At 42.5% G+C, this 21,645-nt stretch overlaps 1 protein-coding gene across 1 annotated transcript; it reads left to right on the forward strand.

Annotated features, from left to right (window-relative positions):
- Positions 1 to 5,792: 5,792 nt before the first annotated feature.
- On the forward strand, positions 5,793 to 18,160 carry SOD2 (superoxide dismutase 2). The gene is made up of 5 exons (XM_026018716.2): positions 5,793 to 6,073; positions 6,371 to 6,573; positions 10,627 to 10,743; positions 12,464 to 12,643; positions 14,575 to 18,160. The coding sequence occupies exons 1-5, from the start codon at positions 6,051 to 6,053 to the stop codon at positions 14,718 to 14,720; spliced, it is 669 nt and encodes a 222-aa protein (XP_025874501.1). The 5' UTR covers positions 5,793 to 6,050; the 3' UTR covers positions 14,721 to 18,160.
- Positions 18,161 to 21,645: the final 3,485 nt, after the last annotated feature.

Consider the following 21,645-nt stretch of genomic DNA (forward strand, 5'->3'; position numbering starts at 1 on the left):
CACCCTGAACATTGGGGGTGAACTTGGACACTGGTACCCACTTTTTGTCAGGATATTTCTGAAGGTGGAAGGCACCAACCAGTCTTAAAGGGAGCATGGCAAGGAAGCATGTACCAGGCTGCCCTGGTGGCTACATGTTGATCAAAGGAACATTCACCCAGAAAAGGGACAGGGGAGCCAAACAGAGGCATGGCCGCACCTGGGCAGGGGCAGGGGGTCTACCTGACAGAGAGCCAGCTGGGGGTGAAGCTGAGCCAGATATGTCACCTGTACAAAAATGCTTGGACATATTGTGGCCATTAAAATGAAGTTGAACCAGACCAAGATAGAACACACCTCTTCTCTCTCAGCCTCTGACTGGCTGGAACTGACACATGGGGTCAGGTGACACCAAAGCAAGAGCCAGTTCACAAAGGCCATCCCTCCAGGATACAAAGTCTCCTTTCCCTTCCTGCAGGTGAGTGCCAGCAAGCCCTCTAAAGAAAGAGAGCAGGAAGGAGAGTGGAGCAGAGTGCAGTGGGGGAGTCCCAGGCCAGAAGAAGCTCCAGTGATTGTGATTATAAACTCAACAGTGGCTGACAGTTTAATAACCAGATTGGATTACGGAAAGCTGGGAACTGCTGTATTAGTTTGCTTGAGTTGTAAAGCAAAATACCATAGACTGTGTGGCTTATGCAACAGAAATCTATATTCTCACAGTTCTGGAGACTGGAAGTCTGAGATCAAGCTGTCAGCAGGCTTGATGTCTCCTCAAGTCTCTCTCCTTGGTTTGCAGAAGGTCACCTCTCAGCCTGTGTGTGACTTTATCTCTTCTTATAAGGACATCTGTCACACTGGTGTGAAACTCTCATTTTAATTTAAACACCTTTTAAAGGCCTTATCTCCAAATACAGGTACATTCTAAGGTACTAGGGGTTAGGCCTTCAACATACAAGTTTGGGGGGAATACAATATAGTCCGTAACAACTGGATTAAGTACTAGGCTGGTCTGGGACAAAACTAAGAGAGGTCTGCTCAAGGAAGAGTTGAATGTTCAGGGTCAATGTTGAGATTAGAGAGTTCTGGTTTATACATTGCTGAGAGGATATTCTTCAAACCCCATAAAAGAGTGATTGATCAGCTAGTTAACCAGAATATCTTGTACCAATATATAGCTGACTAGTTCCTTAAACTAAATTAATATTCTTAGGGTGAAAGCACTTCTAGGCTTATTTCACATGATTTCATTCTATTTCCCCACAAATGGGCCAGTGAAGATATAAGCTAGCACCAGAACAGGGGAATGTAGACCAGGATGGCTAGTGTTCTGGGACATGCCTGAGATGGATCCAAAGTTCATACTATTCCCAGTGGATCAAGTCTTGGCATGAACCTCTCTGTGGTGTATGAGGCCAAGCCTCCTGCACACCTACTCTGGTTCCTTGGTGTGGGGTGTAACCCCTGGCACATGCTGGCCAGGAGATGTAACCAGCCTGAGGTCATTGCCCTCAGGGATGTGAGTGTATTCATCTTGAATAGCTCTTGAGAATCATTCTTAGAACTGTGCCCATGAATTCAATTTTACTCCACAATAATCTTGGGGTATTAATAGACCAAGCCACTTCTCACACAGAATGCATTAGCCATGCTGGTTTTTTTTTTTTTTTTTTTTACCTAGAGTGATGGTTAATTTTATGTGTCAGTTTGGAGGGTGTTTTGAATGAAATTAACATTTAAATTGGTGAATTTGTGGTAAAGCAGATTGCCTTCCATAATGTGGGTGGGTCTCATTCAATCAGCTGAGCAAAAACTGACCTCCTCAAGAAGGAGGAAATCTCCCTTAGATTGCCTTTGCACTGGATTCATACCACTGGCTGTCCTGGGTCTCCAGCCTGTCAGTTTGCACTGTAGATTTTGGACTTGCCAGACTCCATAATCCATGAGTCATTTTCTTTAATAAATACATCTCTTTATCTGTGTATATACAAATCATATTGATTCTGTTTCTTTTTCTTTTAAGATTTATTTAAAAAAAAAAAGATTTATTTATTTATGTTGGAGAGAGAGCGAGAGCACATGGTGGTGGTGGGAGGGACAGGGAGAGGGAGAGAGAGAATCCCAAGCAGGCTCTGTGCTGAGCATGGATCCCAATGCCAGGCTCAATCTCATGACCCTGAGATTATGCATGACCTGAGCAGAAATCAAGAGTCGGGCACTTAACCAACTGAACCACGCAGGTGTCCCTCAATTCTATTTCTTAATACATCTCTTTTTCTCCATATATACAAATCATATCAATTCTGTTTCTCGGGGCAACTCTAATACACATGGGAGTAGTTATGATGGTGGGTTATCCATTCCCCCTAAAGGATAGATACTGCATAGCCTTTATGGAGGGATCTGTTAGACTCTAAATATAGAGTGATCTTTCTTTTTACCCTCCTCCATTCTGGTTTCTCAGGTTTATGGCCCACAAGGCTGGGAAGAGTCAGGCAACCCAGTGCCAAAGGCAGTTCTAGGAAGCTGGGTTTTCACTGAGGCTAAGAAGCTAATGTGATTGAAGACACAACCCAGCATGAAAACAGAGGAGCAATATCAAACTTCAGGTCCAAGAATCATGACTTGAATCATATGCAAAGGATGAGTCTGGAGATCAGTCAGGAGCTGAGAAGATAGGAACATGTCAGGAAGAGACATGTCAGGAAGAGACATGGGAGGGGAGGGTTGCCTGGGTGGCTCAATTGGTTAAGCATCTGCCTTCAGCTCAGGTGGCGTCTCCCTACTCAGTGGGGTGCCTGCTTCTCTGTCTCCCTCTGCCTGCGGCTCCCCTGCTTGTGCTTTTTCTCTGTCAATTAAACAAAAATAAACTCTTAAAAAAAAAGAAACATGGGGGAGTTTCAATACTTGAGCTATACACAAACAAGATAAGATTGAGCTCAATTTTATCGGTGCAAGGAATGTGGAGAGGGAGTGGCAGCTGTTTAAAAGCACAGGGTTATGTCAGTGTTAACAGAGCAAGCACCCTACATTCAAAGCTCAGCTCTACTACCTACAAGCTGTGTGTGTGACCTTGGACAAGTCTACTGTCTTCATGCAAAGGAAGAATGATAAGCCACTGCAGAGAGATGTGTAAAATTAAGAGGTGATATAGAGCATTTGACCTAGTACCTAGCACATATGAGGGGCTGCTCAGTAACATTGGTTGCCTTCTCCCTTTATATTTCTTTTTCTTTTTCTTTTTTTTTAATTTATGATAGTCACAGAGAGAGAGAGAGAGAGAGAGAGAGAGAGGCAGAGACACAGGCAGAGGGAGAAGCAGGCTCCATGCACCGGGAGCCTGACGTGGGATTCGATCCCGGGTCTCCAGGATCGCGCCCTGGGCCAAAGGCAGGCGCTAAACCGCTGCGCCACCCAGGGGTCCCACCTTCTCCCTTTATAGATACAATTAACTCCCTATATGTCTTGTTCAATAAAACACTTTCATTATGAACCAAGCTCCCTCTTTCCTTTTCTGGTATTTAATGTGTTCTTTGAGTGTGCCTCATTTCTGAGTGGAATCTGCTGAGTGAATCCACCACAAAGAATCCTTAGAAGGGAGACAACTGGGGCCTAACTTTTTGTCCTCCCCTCTTCATGGGAAGGAGGTGAGATGGCTGGTGCTCTAGAAGCTATTGTGGATCATGAAGAAATTCTGAGGACAGAGGAGCCTGGGTCCTTGATAATTTCATGGCACTGTCATCCCAGCCTTGGACTACCTACTTCAGATTGCTTTTATGTGAGGGAATGTGAGGGAATGAATATGCTCTTCTGTGTTTGAGACACTCAGTCACTAGAACGTGAATGCAATTAATAACTGGCTCAAAAGGATTTCATCTCAACCCATATTTTGCCTCCTCCAGCCAATATGTTGGTTTAACTGTGATAGGTCTGAGGATGGCTGTGAAGTGGCCTTGGGAAGTTTATGCAAGGGAAATGCACAATTATGATGCCAGATGTCGCAGATGAGACCCTGAGCTGGCTGGAAGACTTTGGGACAGACCCCAGTCAACTGCATTTAACTCTTGGGCCAATACTGAATGAGTACTTCATATAGTGGCTAGCAAAAAAGAAAAAGAGACCTGTTCATTGGGTGTGGCCAACAAAGAAGGTAAAATATCTCAAAAAAAAAAAAAATCTCCTAAACTCCAGCATTCCCCAAATCCTTGGTCTCAATCCAGATACTCTCACAATCGGGGTTGTCTTCTGGAGGGATGTAGCTGTTACAGATATGATGTTAGAGACACTTCCACCAGACTGTTACTGTCACTAACTCGCGCCCCAATTGTTGCTTGTTCAAAAGGGTGTCTCCTGAGGGAGTCAATTTAAGTATTAAAATATCATCATCTGTACAAACTAGGAGTACATCCCATGCCGCCTTACTGGGCTCAATCTCCTTACAGTGATATTTTGTTCTCACTAGAATAAGCCCTTTTATTAGTGACTGATCTGCTGCTGAATTCTGTCATTTCATCCTTTAAAATGTCCTCCTTTTTTTTTTTTTCCAGTTCTCATAGATAATACCCTAAAACTGGTTCTTAGGACCTCAGCTAGGATTCACACAACAGCTTTCTAACTAGCTTGCCCTTCACCATATCAATGACAGGCTACCTTGACTGAAAAACTACCGTGTCTCACTCAGTTCTGCTAAAATGCTTGATTTCCTGTAACCAGCCTTATGAGGCACATGTCTGACCTTTCCTCAACCTGATTTTCCTCCTTTACCCAGTCATACATTCTTGGTTAGTTTCCCAACTGTCAGCAAGCCCCAGCCCTCTGGCTGAGAAGTCAGCTCAGTGGTTCCCGTTAGCTATTCCCCAACCCAAATCCTAGTCATCCCTGGGGAGGGAAGGGGGTGGAGATGGGCGTAGAAGTCCATCTTCTGAAACTATTCAGCACCTACTCTCTACTTCCTCTTAAATTATTCTAATCAATAAGGACCCAACTATGCCAATAATAGTGCAAGGCTCTCCTAACTTCTATACAGGGAGGATTCACACAGTTCAGGATTGTTCCTCTAATTGTTGGGAAAGCATTAGATGCAGCTCATTAGACTGTAAGACAGAGTAGCAAAGAATCCTCAGTTGTACTTTTAAATATTCTCCCGAGCTTTTGGTTTATGGAAGTCACTCAGAACAAACACTCAGGTCCTGACTCAGGCTTAGTGATCAAGAAAGTAGGAACTTTCATTTCTAGTCCAGTCTTTTACTCATTAACGGTGTGACCAAGGCAACCTGCTTAACTTGAGTGAGCTCATTCGTGTGGTCTGGAATCAACGGTACCTACCCTAGGAGCGACGTAGAGATAAATGCATCTAAGCCCTGCAGCGTAGTCCCTGGCACAGCACTGTAGGCGTCCAGTAACACTATCATCAGGCCGCCGCGGGCCTGGCTCCTGTCCCAAGGTCAAATTCACTCGGAAAGAAAGGTCACTCCGCGCAGCGGTTGGAGAGGCACTGGCTCTTACACCTTACTCATGCCCAGGAGCCTGAGGCACCTCACCGGCACCCTGAGGAGCCCAGGTTCCGGAGAGACCTCACCAGCCCGCTAGGGCGCACCCCAGCGGCTCCGGGAAGCCGCAGCCTCCGCGCGTGGGAGGTCGCCCGACTCCGCGGCTGCCCTGCGGCACCGAGAGCCAAGGGGCGGGGCCGCGCCGGCGGAGGGGCGGGGCCACAGGCCCCCGGGGGCGGGGCCGCGGGCCGTACCATCTTCCACCACAGTGGGGGGTAGAGAGCGGCCTTCCCTATGGTTACACGCCCAGAAGCGGGCGGGTGGGCGCCGCTGGTCCCCGGCCCCCCTGGGGCAGGTACCTCAAGTTCCCCCTTCTCGGGTTCCCTGGGCCAAGGGCGCGGGCTGGCTCTGGCAGGGCAGACCCCGGGGCCGTGCACCCCCCGGCGTGGGAGCGGCGGGCGCAGGGGGCGGAGCCCGTGGAGGACGGCGGTGTCCTTGCGGCGCGGCCGGAGACGCGCGTCAGTGTACGCCGGGCGGTCGGCGCGACCCTCCGTCTCCGGACGCGGACTGGCAGGCGCGCTCACCATGTTGTCCCGGGCGGCGCTCAGGTGAGGCGTCGGGGCCGCGCGGCGCCGCGCAGACCGGTCAGGGCCGCGAGGGCGAGGGGCACGGGCGGCCGCCTCCATCCGGCCGGCTCCCTGCGAGCCCCGGCTCCAGCGCCCCTGCGGGGTCCCGGCGTCGCGGGGACGCGGCGGCGGCGCTGCCTGAGGGGCAGGTGTCACGCCTCAGGGAACGTGGAGGGCGCGCGGGCGGGCGCGCGGGCGGGCGGGCGGGGGAAAGGCCCAGACGGCGCTGGGTCTGCGTGGACGCGTGAACGAATCGGTTTGTGTCTGCTCCGGTTCCAGCACGAGCAGGACGCTGGTGCCGGCGCTGGGGTGTCTGGGGTCCCGGCAGAAGCACAGCCTCCCCGACCTGCCGTACGATTATGGCGCCCTGGAGCCTCACATCAACGCCCAGATCATGCAGCTGCACCACAGCAAGCACCACGCCGCCTACGTGAACAACCTGAACACCATCGAGGAGAAGTATCTGGAGGCGCTGGAGAAGGGTGGGTGCCGGGCTGCGGGCGGGGGGGCGGGCGGGTCTCCTGCCCCCGGGTTCACCTGGCGCCAGCACTCACTTTGTGGGAAATTGGAGCAGGCCTGTGCGTATCGACTAATAGTTAGAATTCAGTATTACCATATAATAGACACTTACAGTTTTTTGTTTGTTTGTTTCCCCTAAAGAGCTCAGGTGACAGAACGGTAACGTGTGGACTTTTGTGTGCCTGGGGGCGTGTGTTCCAGAATCTGTGTTTTCATGTCTCCATACAGAACCGTGTTACGCTTCTCAGCCTGTTAATCAGTGGCATTGAAAAAAATCAGTGCACTGAGAAATCAGAAAGTACTAGAAAAATAATCCACTCTACGTATTGCTTAATAAGCTGAATAGTTGTTTTTTTTAAAAGTGCTTTCCTTTTCTTTTTATTGACTTTAGAGCTCCTGAAATTTGTTGAGTAAATTTCAGACGGTGACATCTTGTTGACTGGGGGCATCTAGTGGGAAAATGCAGTATTTCAGCCTGATTGTATGAGGTAATTGGCTAAACAAAAACAAAAGGAAGTTGCCACATTCTGGAAGATTTGTGAGAGGAACCTTGAGTACTGGGAAAAAGGTGGGGTGATTTGAACGGGAAAGGGGTTTTAGAAAATAACAAATTTGGTAAAGATGTGGTAATGATGACAAGGTGGGAATATCCCAGTTGTGAAATTGTTTCCTGGATGACAACATCTGACAAGGCAAGCCTTTCTCTTCAATATTTTAAAAACAACTTCATTTCAGCCATTATGCAATCATACCTTTACTTGTTTCATGAAAGCTGCTGACAAAAAAAAAACTTTGCATTATGTTGTGTTTTGTTGACCATCATGAGTACTTGCAGAGTTTTCTTTTATTTAAAATATATATATATTTTAAAAAAAATAAAAAAAAATATTTTAAAGACTATTGAAGAATTAGATTTTCATGTTTGAAAATTTGGGGCAAAAGTATTAAGTGAAATAACATCTCCAATCTCATGACAAGTATATAAATAAATTTCACACAAAAGTATTTAACTTTTATTGTATTTAACAGGAAAAAATTGAAACCAAAGAAAATGTTGAACTTAAGAAAAGTTTTTATTATTTTTTTTAAAGATTTTATTTATTCATGAGAGACACAGAGACAGAGACCTAGGCCAAGGGAGAAGCAAGCTCCCTGTGGGGAGCCTGATGCAGGACTAGATCCCACCCTGAGCCAAAGACAGATGGTCAACCTCTGAGCCACCCAGGAGTCCCAAGAAAAATATTTTTAAAAGCAGATAGATAGATAGCTGCCCAAATTTCTCTTATTATTAATATTATTTTTTTGAAATATAAGCTGTACATCCATTGTGGGGCTCAAACTTAACAACCCGAGATCAAGAGTCATATGCTGTACCAACTGAACCAGCTAGGTGCTCCCTCAATTTTATATTAAAATTTTAAAACGATGAAGTAAACTTTAAGAGATTGAGATCATTAAGCAATTTTCAATAAGCATGTTTCTTTACAATTGGGAAGTATTAATTACTGTTGACTTATTAAAAACCAATATGAAACTTTTAGGGTGACTTCCTTAGAATAATTACTAAGAGAGTGGTCAGCAAGAAAATTTTTTTTTTTAAAGATTTTATTTATTTATTCATGAGAGACATAGAGAGGCAGAGACACAGGCAGAGGGAGAAGCAGGCTCCATGCAGGGAGCCCCCATGTAGGACTCGATCCAGGGTTTCCAGGATCAGGCCCTGGGCTGAAGGCGGCGCTAAACCACTGAGCCACTGGGGCTGCCCAAGAAAATTGTTTTGTAAACATAACAAGAAGGTGGCGTCTTAAAACCGCTCTCTCAGAGGGTCTGTGTATTCTGAGATCACTTGGCCCTCACTTCTCTGAGGTATGCCCTAAGAGCAGATTAGAGAACTTCTATTATGTAAGCTCCCTAAGCACTGAGCTCTCAGTGGTACTTTGTGTCTTTCACTTTGCCCCTTAGTATTTTGCGAATACTGAACATTTGGGACTTGATTGAACAAGGGAATTGCCTTTTTGTTAATAGTTAATGTTAGTTTCTTGAAGACTTGGAAAAGAATATTTTGCCTACAAGATAGAAAAAAAAGTCTTCAAATGTGACTTTGTGTATAGCTGTCAGAATTTTTTTCCATAAAAATTACATTTAATATATTCATTTATCTAGCCAGCAAACATTGTCGAGTGCCTGATATGTCAGAGGCAGTATATTGACCCTTGGAACACAGAATGCCCAGAAGTCCTTGTTATTATTGGAACTTTGGTTCTAGTGGGGAGACAGATGAACAAGTAAATAGTATGCCAGGGGTTTTAAGTCCTATCAAGAAAAAGGAGTAGGGGAAGTGGCGGGGAATTGCCCATTGTATATTGTGGTTTGAGAAGGCTTCGCTGACGAAGTTGACATGTCAGTGGAGACTTGACGGAGAAATGTGGGAACGAGTCATGAGGCTATCTGCAGGAAGAGTATCCCAGTACAGGCAATAACAGTCAGTGGAAACTAAACTGGGAACAGACTGAGCTTCTGTCTTGTAAGTGCAAGGGAGGCCATTGTGCCTGGAGCTGGGGCAACGAGGCCCTGCAGAGGGTCAGATGACCAGATGATGTGCATCTTTGAAGCCGATTGTAGGGGATCACTCTTGAGTGAGAAGAGCATCCTTTGGAGGGGTTTGACTAGAGGAATGCCATAGTCACTTTGGGGTCTAGAGGAGCCCTCTGGTCACTGTGTTGAGAACAGTGTAGGGGGCACATGTGGAAGCAGGAGACCAGTGTGGGATGGTGGCATGGATGCATGTAGGTAATGTTGCTGGTCTGCACCAGAGGTAGGAAGATGGGATCAGGTGCTGAGTCTTTTTTGAAGGTAGAGCTGGCTTTGCCGGTGGGTATGTTGGATTGAACGTGGTGTGTGAGAGAAAAAGGAGTAAGAAATGACTAAGTTATCAGAAATGTCCTGAGAAAACAGCTGGCACTTGGTGGGATGGGGAAGGCCATTGGAGAGTAAGTTTGGGTTTGAAAATCTAGAGTTTCAGTTTTGAATATGATGAATTTTTTTGTTATTGTAATGTTGAACTATTTTCTGATGAATTGTAGAAAATGAGAGCTGAAAATCTATTTTAAAAAACTTTTATTTATTTATTTATTTTTAGTAAACTCCACCTCCCTTATGGGGTTCGGACTCAGCACCTGGAGACCAAGAGTCTCATGCTCTACTGACTGAGCCACACAAGCACCCCTGAAAATTTATCATTTAGTCTGTTTATGGAACCACACATGTCAGTGTGTCACTGTTCTGTGTCTTTTCTCATTGTTGCTGAAATCTTCCTTTTTTTTTTTGTTAAAGGTTTATTTATTTATTCATGAGAGAGAGAGAGAGAGAGAGAGGCAGAGACATGGAAAGAGCAGCAAGCTCCTTGCAGGGAGCCTGATGTGGGACTCAATCCCTAGACCCGGGATCATGCCCTGAGTCAAAGGCAGATGCTCAACCACTGAGCCACCCAGGCATCCCTGTTGCTGAAATCTTTAATATTGTAGAAAACTTTGAGTTCTTTGAAGCTCAGAAAAGAATTTTCTGCATGCTTTGTACCCCCTGCTGGGCCTCTCATTAGTTGTTCAGCGTGTTATTAATTGAACTGAAAATCCACTGGGACAAATAATTTTTTTTTAAGGATTTTATTTATTTATTCATGAGAGACACAGAAAGAGAGAGGCAGAGACACACAGGCAGAAGGAGAAGCAGGCTTCATGCAGGGAGCCTGATGTGGGACTTGATCCCGGAACTTCAGGATCACACCCTGAGCCGAAGGCAGATGCTTAACCACTGAGCCACCCAGGCATCCCAGGACAAAGAATTTTAAGGAAAAAAAAATTTTTTTTGTAGAATCCCAGAATTGTGGAATTTTAGGACCTATAGGAATGTTGTAGATAAGCTAGTCCTATTATATGACATTTTACAGAAAAATATGGTGTATAGAAGGTTTGAAAAGAAAGGATTATAAAAAGTCTGTTTGCCTCTTTACATTACAGGTGATGTTACAGCTCAGATAGCTCTTCAGCCTGGGCTCAAGTTCAATGGAGGAGGTCATATCAATCATTCCATCTTCTGGACAAACCTGAGCCCTAAGGGTGGTGGAGAACCAAAAGGTTGGTAGATATTGATGTAGTCTTAGCTAAATGTTGTGCACAATAGGAATGACTGGTGCTTTTTTTATGTTAATTCTGAGGTATCATAGTGGCATATTTTTCATAGCAAGGAGTACAATGAAATTGTAACTTGGAAAGGGACATGTGTAGGAATGGAGAGTATGTTCAGGGAGTTATGTCATCACCTTAATACACACACATGGTGTCAGATATGGTATCAACTTCTGGTTGAAATGTACTGTGCTTACGTTAGAATAAGACTGGTAAACAGTTTTTAGAAGAATTGAGGAACCCAGGGGTGGGTAAGATACTTAATCCTTCTGTACCTACTTTCTTCAGCTCTATGATATGGGCATAATAATAGAGCTGTTTTGAAAATTACATAAGTTATCAAATGTTAAAATGCTTAGAATAGTGCCTTTTGCTATTATTACTCTTCCTGATAAAAAGTCAGTTGTCCGAGAAAATGAGGTTTTTCCAGGACACCTGCAGATTAATGAGGGGACTACAGAGCCAATGGTCTTGTTCACTGCGGTTCGTTTACTTGATCTCTTGTGTGACGTGTGGAGGCCCAGACAACTCGAATTCTCTTCCTCACTCCAGGGAAAGTATGGGGCATAAGTAGAGCTCTCCCTGTCTCTGGGCAACTTCAGTTTCTATGGGTGAGTTTGTTTTTGTTTTGTGGAAGGCATCTTTGGTACTTGCAATAAACAATTTCATTTGTAAGTAAAGATGAACGGGAGAGTAACTATGGGAAGCTAGACATGTCTTTTTATGCATTAGGTCTGCAGATGGTGACTTAGTACTTTTGACAGTAGAATGTCAGATGCGCCCATATTCAGCCAGAGATCTTGGTACTCTGACACTTTGGGTTATCTGTACCACTTTATTCTTTTTTTTTTTTTTTTTTAAAGATTTTATTTATTTATTCATGATAGAGAGAGAGAGAGAGGCAGAGACACAGGCAGAGGGAGAAGCAGGCTCCATGCCGGGAGCCCGACGCGGAACTCAATCCCGGGACTCCAGGATCACAACCCGGGCCAAAGGCAGGCGCCGAACCGCTGAGCCACCCAGGGATCCCCTGTACCACTTTATTCTATTTGTGCTTAAAATAGATAACTACTTTGAAACCATTGGAATCAGAGAAGTGGTATTTTTGGCCCATTTGATTTGGTTGATGTAGTCAATCTAGAATTATATTCTACATTGCTACAGAATAAAAGGACAGTAGCTCTTATAGTGTACCCTTTGATCAATAATAAAAGACAAAATCATTCTTTTTAAAATTATGTAATTGTGAAAGAAAAGATCTAGGCCACCTTGGGGAAGAACCAAATATCAACCATAAAATTTTATTCCTAGATTGAGACAGAGTAACAGGTAGGGTAGAAGTCAAAGTAAAATTTTCTGTTGAAGGGAAAAAAGAAAGCTAATGGAAAATATTATTTCTTTTCTGATGGAAATAGCACAGTGAGGGAAGAAATCACTCTAACGTGATTCAGTAACAAACACATGAATTAAAATTGTGAGACCTTATGCTGGTGTCAGGGCAAGAGCAACTTGGTGCTATCTAGGCTCACAGGGTTAGGTTATGTCTTCATATATTGCCTAGTTGTATCTTGTGCCATATGACAAGCTTATTTTAAATATGTAATGACTTTTTTTATTGCAGTTGTTGCAATCTGTTCATTTGTGGGTGTTTTTGGATTCTTCTAAATAGGGGAATTGCTGGAAGCCATCAAACGTGATTTTGGTTCCTTCGACAAATTTAAGGAGAAGTTGACCACTGTATCCGTCGGTGTCCAAGGCTCAGGTTGGGGTTGGCTTGGTTTCAATAAGGAGCAGGGACGCTTGCAGATTGCTGCTTGTTTTAACCAGGATCCCCTGCAAGGAACAACAGGTTAGATTTGAAAATGGTTTCACATTTGGTTAGTGGGAGGTGGTTCACTGTAAAGCATTTACCTTGAAATAAGGAATGCTAGCAATGATTGAAGCTATTAGGAACATGTACTCATGTGAGTAAATCTTAACAGCTGATAATAAGCTGATAATACTGAGTCTTGTTTAAGCAAAAATGCTTTAAAAGCCCTTGATATTTTGTAAAATTAGTACATGTAATTTTACAGCTACGTTAACAAAAAATGTTTTGAACATAAACTCTAATTCATTTAACAGAGAATTCCTATCAGCTTACATAATTACATGCACTGAAATTAGATAAATACCACAAAGGAGGAAAAGACCTGTAAGCTGAGTCTGACCTAGACCTTGGACTCTCAGCCCGTCTGGCGACTCCCTGTGGTCAAACTTGGCACTGGAGCTCAGATTTCCAGACTTGCTTTTTGGGGGTTTTGGTTTTGGTATAGGAAAATATTTGGATTAGAAGCTCCAGGCTGGGTTCACCAAACCCTTTTCCATGTTAAGCCGGGTTGAATTAGAATGTCTTTAGGAGATAGTCATAAGGCAGCCAGCAGTTAGTTAGAACTTTGATCTGCAGTGTAATAGACCTGTGGTGACGTCTCAACCTCAGTCACCAGTTCTCAGCCACATTTTCTTTTTTTTCTTTTCTTTTCTTTTCTTTCTTTTCTTTTCTTTTCTTTTCTTTTCTTTTCTTTTCTTTTCTTTTCTTTTCTTTCTTTTCCTTTCCTTTCCTTTTTCTTCTCTTCTTTTCTTCTTTTTTTTAAAAAGATGTTATTTATTTATTCATGAGAGACAGAGAAGGCAGAGATATAGGGAGAGGGAGAAGCAGGTGCCTCACAGGGAGCCAATGTGGGACTTGATCTCAGGACCCTGGGGTCACACGCTGAGCCAAAGACAGATACCCAACTGCTGAGCCACCCAGGAGTCCCTCAGCCACATTTTCCAACATTTTTCATACATGTCAGCAAACTTTCTTACATGCTTCACTTCCCTGGATATGTTCAGATTTAGCCAGAATCTAAATGGCTCTTTTGGGGAAAGTGTGAGATACTAGAGAATGCTATAGTCAGGTCTATCTTTTAAGGTGTGACAGAAAAGGCTGTGATTTCCAGGTAAACCCTGGCCACACCTGTTTCTCTTCCACTTGAGGAAAGCCCATTGGAATGAAAATCAGTGAAAAATCAGTGGCAGTTTATTTAGGGGAAAAATCATTTATGAAGTTTGTTACCTTAATTATTTATACTACATGATTAGTGACTAGCTCACCACTGATGAAGACCTACTGGTTGGGACTTGTTGGACAGGAGAGCTATCATTTAGTTTGAGAGTTTTTGAAAATGAGTGTTGTATAAGTAATTCTTTCTTCACAGTATTTAATTTCTGAGAACAGTGTCTCTCTCTCTCTTTTTTTTTTTTTTTTTTTGTCCTTTTCAGTTTTCCTTGTTAACTTATTCATTCTTAGTGTCTCATAAATGCTCTATATTCTTTGAGACTAACAATATTAGCCTTGGGAGCAGAGTGGTTCTCCTGAAACCCTCTTGACAGCTTCAGAAGGTCCTCAACCACCCCCATAAACATGGTAACCTTACTGATCTTCCCAAGAATTGGCTTGTGGATGGATTTGTTGGTATTTTAAGAACAGCCATTAAAATACCGTACATAATTTTCCGAAGTCTATTTTAGACTTCTTACTATTTATCATATTTTCTTCCAAAGAGTAAAGTTTGAAAGTTTTTTATAGGGTATTTATTCTTATGCAAACTTCCTATTTGTAAAAGAAACAGAAAATGGATGGCAAGGTTGTGAAGGGTAATTTTGTGAGCATAGGATAAAGTTTAAATTGAGAATATGCAGTCAGGTTTTAGATTGAAATTCACAGGTTTTGCTTTTTCCCCCCCTTCTCTCCAATAGGTCTTATTCCACTACTGGGGATCGATGTGTGGGAGCATGCTTATTACCTTCAGTATAAAAATGTCAGACCGGATTATCTAAAAGCTATTTGGAATGTAATCAACTGGGAGAATGTAACCGAGAGATACATGGCTTGCAAAAAGTAAAACATTATCATTACATTGAGCAAAATAAGGTTTTCACAACTATTTTTGTAGTAGTGCAGAGTACCATAGTATACCAGTAAGCTGCTCTATTGTAGCATTTCTTAATGTAGCTTGTTCAAGCGTTTTATGAACATGATTCAATGCTATGGATTTCTTGTTTTCAAATTTTGTTGTTGGGCAACTGAAAAAAAAGTAAGTGGTTTGTGTGATATAGTCTTTTCATTGAACATCTTTTTCATAGAGTTCAGATAGCTAGCAGGTTATAATTGCCATCATAAAACCATCAAAAAGATCTCATCCTTGTCCTCTTCAGGCCTCCAGGGAAGCCTTTTGCCTCAGTTCTATTGCACTTGTAGAAAATCTGGTCCTTTGCCCCACTTGTTTAACGATAAAAGATTAAATTTGTTTCCCAAGGGAAATGTTCAGTTTTTCTATTGAAAATTGCTCTTTTTGTAAGTAATCTTCTGTCTAGTAGTAGTACTTGTAGATATCACCCATGGGCCTTTAATTATTTTTGGTCACATGTTCCGTAGGGACACCATTTTGGCTTAAAAAAAATATAACTTGATTGCTAATTGAGAATTGCTTTATTATGAAAAGGAAATGGTTCTGCCTTTGAATGTTTCTGTTGGGAGAAATAAAAAGACTTTTATGTGAAATTTTGTCATTAAACATAGATGTGTGTGTTGGGTACAGGCTTAAGGCGGACAAATCTGGGCCTTATTGATAAAATGAATGTTGGGAATGAGACCAGAGACCATTCTGGCCAGGCACCTGCCCCCTTCCCTGCCCTGTTCACGAGTACCACTCTGCAGAGCAGCAGCCTGGGTGGGGTGCTGCCTTCCCAGAGTGGCAAAATGGGGAGGAATTGTCCGGGAACACCGCTTTTCAAACACTTGTCTTTGAGTTATTCTATCATTATTGATCTTGTTTTCTTTTAAAAAATGTGCAGTCATGATAGTAGCTTTATACTGTGTAGTCCTTTAAATAGAGGAAAACAATACCTATAATCCAGTGACACAGCATGTCAGATTGTGTTCCTGTTTTGTGTTTGCAGTTGGAATTGTTTAAATCTAGCAGGATCTTTTTCGTTTCGTTTCTTTTCTTTTCTTTTCTTTTCTTTTCTTTTCTTTTCTTTTCTTTTTCTTTTTCTTTTTCTTTTCAAAGATTTATTTATTTATTTATGATAGACACACACAGAGAGAGAGGCAGAGACACAGGCAGAGGGAGAAGCAGGCTCCACACCGGGAGCCCGACACAGGACTCGATCCCGGGTCTCCAGGATCGTGCCCTGGGCCAAAGGCAGGCGCCAAACCACGAGCCACCCAGGGATCCCCGCAGGATCCTTTTCTAATTTGGCTTAACATTGTCACATGTTCCATGTTTCATCATTTTCCTCATTTTTGGTGGCTGTATAATTTATCAATTGGACACTTCCTAATTTATTTTACTGTTCTGTTACTGAATATTTCATTGGTTTCTAATTGTTATTCAAATAATGATGTGGTGAGCAACCTACATAGATTTTACCTTCTTTTTAAAAAAAAATTTTTTTTTTAAAAATTTTTTTATTTATTTATGATAGTCACAGAGAGAGAGAGAGGGGCAGAGACACAGGCAGAGGGAGAAGCAGGCTCCATGCACCGGGGGCCTGACGTGGGATTTGATCCCGGGTCTCCAGGATCGCGCCCTGGGCCAAAGGCAGGCGCCAAACCGCTGCGCCACCCAGGGATCCCAAAAAATTTTTAAAAATATTTTATTTATTCATGAGAGACAGAGAGAGAGAGAGAGAGAGAGAGAGGCAGGCAGAGACACAGGCAGAGGGAGAAGGAGGCTCCATGCAGGGAGCCTGACATGGGTCTCAATCCCAGGTCTCTAGGATCACGTCTGGGGCTGAAGGTGGTGCCAAACCGCTAAACCACTTGGGCTGCCTAGATTTTAATTTCTATTAAAATAATTTTTCTATATAGGTTTCCTCTTAGGCCTATTTAGTAACAAGATGTTTTCCTAAGTTAGTATATTATTTTTCTCCCAAGTTTATTCTATTTCTTTTTTGCACAGGAAAATGGAGTAACTTAGCAGTTTCAATATTGAAGACTGAAGTTTAAAAAAAATTAAATTTAAGGCACTTTTCTTTCAGAATTCAATTAGAAAGTATTTAGGCTTTCTGAATTGTCAGTAGTGTTGATGATATTAGTGATAACTGTGTGTGTGCTTGTGGATTGAAGACACTTTGGAGACTAGGATTGCCATCCTTACCTATACCACGGTAAAGTGACTTTCATGGAGGGCAAATGAGGGTCATGTGATTACTGCTTACATATATACACAAAGATATCTGTATATATACATATGTGTATATATATATACACACACATAGGCACATTTGTTCGTATGTATGCAGATATATATGTATAAACATGGTAGGGAACTCTGTTTAAACAGACCACTTACCAAAGTAGAACCTTTTTGAAAGGCAGGCTTTTGAATACAAGTAATCTGCTAGATCATGGTTTGTATTGAACTAGCACGTACGTAGAGATTACGGATTCATATAAAGCTCTTTGACTTTTATTAAGCTTTACAATTTCAAAAAAAAATCAATGTTGAAATTTCTATGGGGCTCTATTTTTGCTTTGATTTTATGTTGAGGGAACAAGGGAAAGCACACTGTTCTTCCCTAAGGTTTTGTTTTTTCCTCCCCATCGGATAGATTTTAAGAGACTAAGATAATTTACAGATAAAGATTTTAATCAACGAGTGGAGAATGAGACTTTAAGGTTTTGTTTAGCCCAGTTTTTCATAATAGAAAAGAAAGAAAAAATAAAAGCCATTTCTTCTGAAATGAACCAAGCACTGTTCATCCAGGAGGGGTTTTTATGACTGAATCAGCAGTGCCTGCTCTTTGTTAGCTTTGCTTCAAACACCATAGCGTGATTAGTGCTAAAAACAAGACCCAGGACGAATACTGTCCAAAATAGAATCTGCTGCTTGAACTGTTGTGTAATAATTAAACTTTGATGTTGAGAAATTACAGTTTTATTGTACTCCTCAAATACATGATACTAAAATGAGATTGGAGTTTCTGAAAAAGTAACATTAAAATGATAAAATTAGGATTGATGTGTGGTGTTACTTATATCTAAAACTACATCTAAATACAACTTTTATTTCCTGTTTTAATTTCAGGGGAGCTACTATTTGGGAAAGCTATTGGGGAAATGTTTTATAAATCACTGTTTCTCATTTTTAGTCATATTTAATGACTGGGCAAGCTGATGTCCTGTCTTCCAAGGTACACATCAAACCTGGGATACAGTAAAAATCCTATAAGGTCCTGGATAGTTTTCATTTAATTATCCATTAGAGAAACATTTATTTTCCTATTTTAAGTGTGAAGTTTTTTGATTGTTAATAAAAGAATCTGTCAACTATCAAAAGAGGTCTTGTATTATGCATGTGTGTGCAAACATTAATATTCCTGTAATGCTTTGTCATTTTTACTGCTTTTCTGTTGGAAAGGGATAATAAACAGGTAGTTGAAATTTTACTATTAAAACTCAGAAGGCATATGAAGTCTCTTCATATCTGTAGTAACATCTGATAATATAATAGCATAGTATTTTATGTACTAAATTATAAAGTTATAACATCTTCAGACACTAACCAGATGTAAACTATTGCCTTTGAGTGCCTGGGTGGCTTGGTTGGTTAGGTGTCCAACTCTTGGTTTCGGCTCAGGTCATGATCTTGGAGTTGTGGGTTTGAGGGCCATGCTGGGCTCCATGCTCAGTGGGGAGTCTGCTTGAGATTCTCACTCCCTCTCCCTCGGCCCCTCCCCTGTGTGTGTACTCTCTCTCTCAAATAAATGAATAAAAAAAAATATATATATATATATAAAAAGAAAATTGCCTTAACTATAGGTAGCACATCTTGTGATAAAAGGCTGTTTACTTCTTTTTTTCCAAAAAGTTCTGGGCTGGTGATACTTTATCCACTCAGAAGTATCAGCTCACCTCATACATCTTCCCCTGGACTATACATATAACAGTTTTAGAAAGGGAAGTAAGGTGCACCTGTGTTTGGTGAAGTCATGCTGCATGTTCTTCCACTCATGCTTATGGTAATGGGTGCTGAGGCACCTGGGTGGCTCAGTGGTTGAGTGTCTGCCTTTGGCTCAGGTCATGATCCCGGGGTCCTGGGATCGAGTCCTGCATCAGGGTCCCCGCAGGGAGCCTGCTTCTCCCTCTGTTTGCGTCTCTGCCTCTCTCTCATGAATAAATAAAATCCTTAAAATCTTTAAAAAATGGTAATGGGTGCTATTCTCAAGATTCTTCCGGAACATCTTACAAAAAAATAAGACCTCTCAATTTAAATTGTGAAAAGGAAGGCAAAGGAGTGCTTCTGAATCCCTGCTTTCTGCTAGTCTTTTATGTTCAGTGTGCCATTGTCACGTTTGGTGCCTCTCAACACAGAGGCAAATCTGTGTTTGTGTCAGTCCCCACTCAAACACGAGCTCTGGGAAGGCCCGGGACAAAAGCTTGTTCATTTGTGTCTTTGGGACTGAGTACACTGTTCTAGGCCCATATTCAAATATTTATATTAAATGGTGTCCTTTAATTCAATCTTCATTGTAAATACATGTTTGCAAGGTTCAGTTCACCTCCCAAAACCCACAGAGATGCTGTGACTGAAGCCCTCATGCTTGCTACTCTCCCTGCTGCTGGCATTTGTACCTGTCACAGGAAGAAACCATGAATTCCACACTGGCAGGGCTGGGTTCTGGTCCTGGTGCTTTCACTCAGCAGCTGTGTGATATGGTCAGCATGCATGTTTCAGGTCCCATCCCTTTAATTTAGAAGGATAGATTTGGAGAGAGCATCTTACCTGCCAACTCCCAGCATTTTATGGATTTATCTGTGTATTGACTAAAATTGTGGTGGATAAATGAATACTGATTATAAGAAATGGTCATGTCACTTACAAAGGGCAACCATCCAGCTTATTATTAAGTCTTCCAATAGAAGACTTGCTGGTGTTGCTCATAGTGACTCCATCTTTCACTGGGGCTTGAGAAGGATGCCAGGAAGAAAAAAAAACAAATGAGTCTTTTAGTTTCTTATCCCCACCAGCATTTAAGCAATATCAAAAAGGAGTGTTCAGTTGGCTGTCTCCTGAGTACCAACTTGTATTAAATTACACCTTAACTAAATTCGGACTTTGTTCCTTTTATCTCCCTTGGACTGGAGTAATTGTGTGATTAATCTGTCGTTGATTTGGAGTATGTTATTTCTTTATTGCCTTATTCAGAGACATCTTGTATGCCATTGACTTGTGAAATTCTCAGTGAACTGTTAAATTTCTGGCAAAGAGTCTTGAAAAAAGAGGAGAGATCTGGGGGGAAATAACCCTTACGGAGAGTAAGATGCCCAGGATTATACAATAAACCCTGGCACCCACTAGATTTAGAGACTACTACAGATTGGACATGACAATTTTTTTATTAGAGAAAAAAAGAAAAAGAAAATGGCTCGTAATAATACCTCCTGTTTTTTCACAGGGAGTAGCATAGCACAGATTGTGGAACCAGGTTACCTGAGTTTACAGCCTGGCTACATCACTGTTTTTCTGGTTGCTGTACTGAGAATCCCTGCTTGAATAAGCTATAAATGTTTATTTCTATTCTATATAAGGCTCCAGGTGCTTCCTCTAGGCGATCACTCTCTTATTAGTGATTGACATACCCATGCTTCCACCATGCTCCACCATCTTCTATATGTGGCATCCAGGGTTCCTGTCCTTGTTGGCATTGAGCTAGCAGAAGTGGAGAGAGCATGGGGGATTTGCTCCTGGGGAGCTTGTATGGTCTGGCACACAAGACTGGCTAGAATTGAGTCACGTTCCAAATGGTAAGGGACACTGGTGCGATCTTGTCTATGGGTCACCTTTCTCAGTCAGCTCTCTCATTGTCAGAACATCTATCCCCAAAGTCCCAACTCCAAGAAATACACAGTCCTGTCCACTAGGTTTGTTTGTGGCCCCTCATGGTCTGGTGACTTATGAACCAAAAAATCATGGTGTCTGCCCGACTGTCCCATTCCAACCTGATGTACATGGAGGTGCATGCACAGAAAATGACAGTAACAAGTCTTGTTGAGAAGGGAGGGAAGATAACTCCGCACCCACTGGTCCATGGTAGCATTGTGATGGGTGAGAGCAGTTTCCTGATTAGACCTGGGTTTGCTCCCTGTGCGGTGTTCTCCTGACAGCTGGTTCTACCCTCTGGGGGTTCTCATTTGTGCATCCTCCATGATTCATTGGGGGTAGGTGATGGGCAATTCCTTCTACTCAGGGGGTGTATAGCTTTCCTGGCCTGGTTTCTGTCCATGCAAGTCTGGGATGTCTGAAAGTTATTTTAAAACTCAAATGCTGACTTTTTAGTTTGACTCTATTGTTTCCTTGGCGATAGGATCCCCTTAAACACTTCGTTTCTCACTTGTTGCCAATTCATGTGCCAGTATCCACTTCTACAATTTTTTACTAGACAGACCTCTGAGGATTGATTTATATCCTTGCTTCACCCCATCAATGTAATAGTGCTACTTTAAAAAAAATTTTTTTTTAAAGAGAGACAGAGAGCACACACAGGGGAAGCAGCAGTGTGAGAGGGAGAAGCAGTCTTCCTACTGAGCGGGGAGCCGGACATGGTACTTGACCCAGGACCCCAGGATCATGACCTGAGCTGAAGGCAGATGCTTAACTGAGCCACCCAGATGCCCTAAGAGCAGCTACATTGAGTCAGTTAAAACAACAGGCTCACATGGAAAGCCCATATCCTTCATCTTTGCTTTGGGGTTGAGTCTGGAGCCTTTGTTGCTCAGAGCCTTTTCCAGTCTTACGTGTCTTACTGTTTAAGATTTGGAAA

The sequence above is a fragment of the Vulpes vulpes genome, chromosome 1, assembly GCF_048418805.1.
Source record: "Vulpes vulpes isolate BD-2025 chromosome 1, VulVul3, whole genome shotgun sequence".
NCBI classification, from domain to species: domain Eukaryota; kingdom Metazoa; phylum Chordata; class Mammalia; order Carnivora; family Canidae; genus Vulpes; species Vulpes vulpes.

Excerpts from the sequence above, each read along its gene's own strand:
- SOD2 (XM_026018716.2), top strand. The coding sequence starts at position 6,051 with ATGTTGTCCCGGGCGGCGCTCAG. Across the intron at positions 6,074-6,370 it reads TTGTCCCGGGCGGCGCTCAG|CACGAGCAGGACGCTGGTGC; the intron begins GTGAGGCGTCGG and ends CTCCGGTTCCAG. Across the intron at positions 12,644-14,574 it reads TCCCCTGCAAGGAACAACAG|GTCTTATTCCACTACTGGGG; the intron begins GTTAGATTTGAA and ends TCTCTCCAATAG.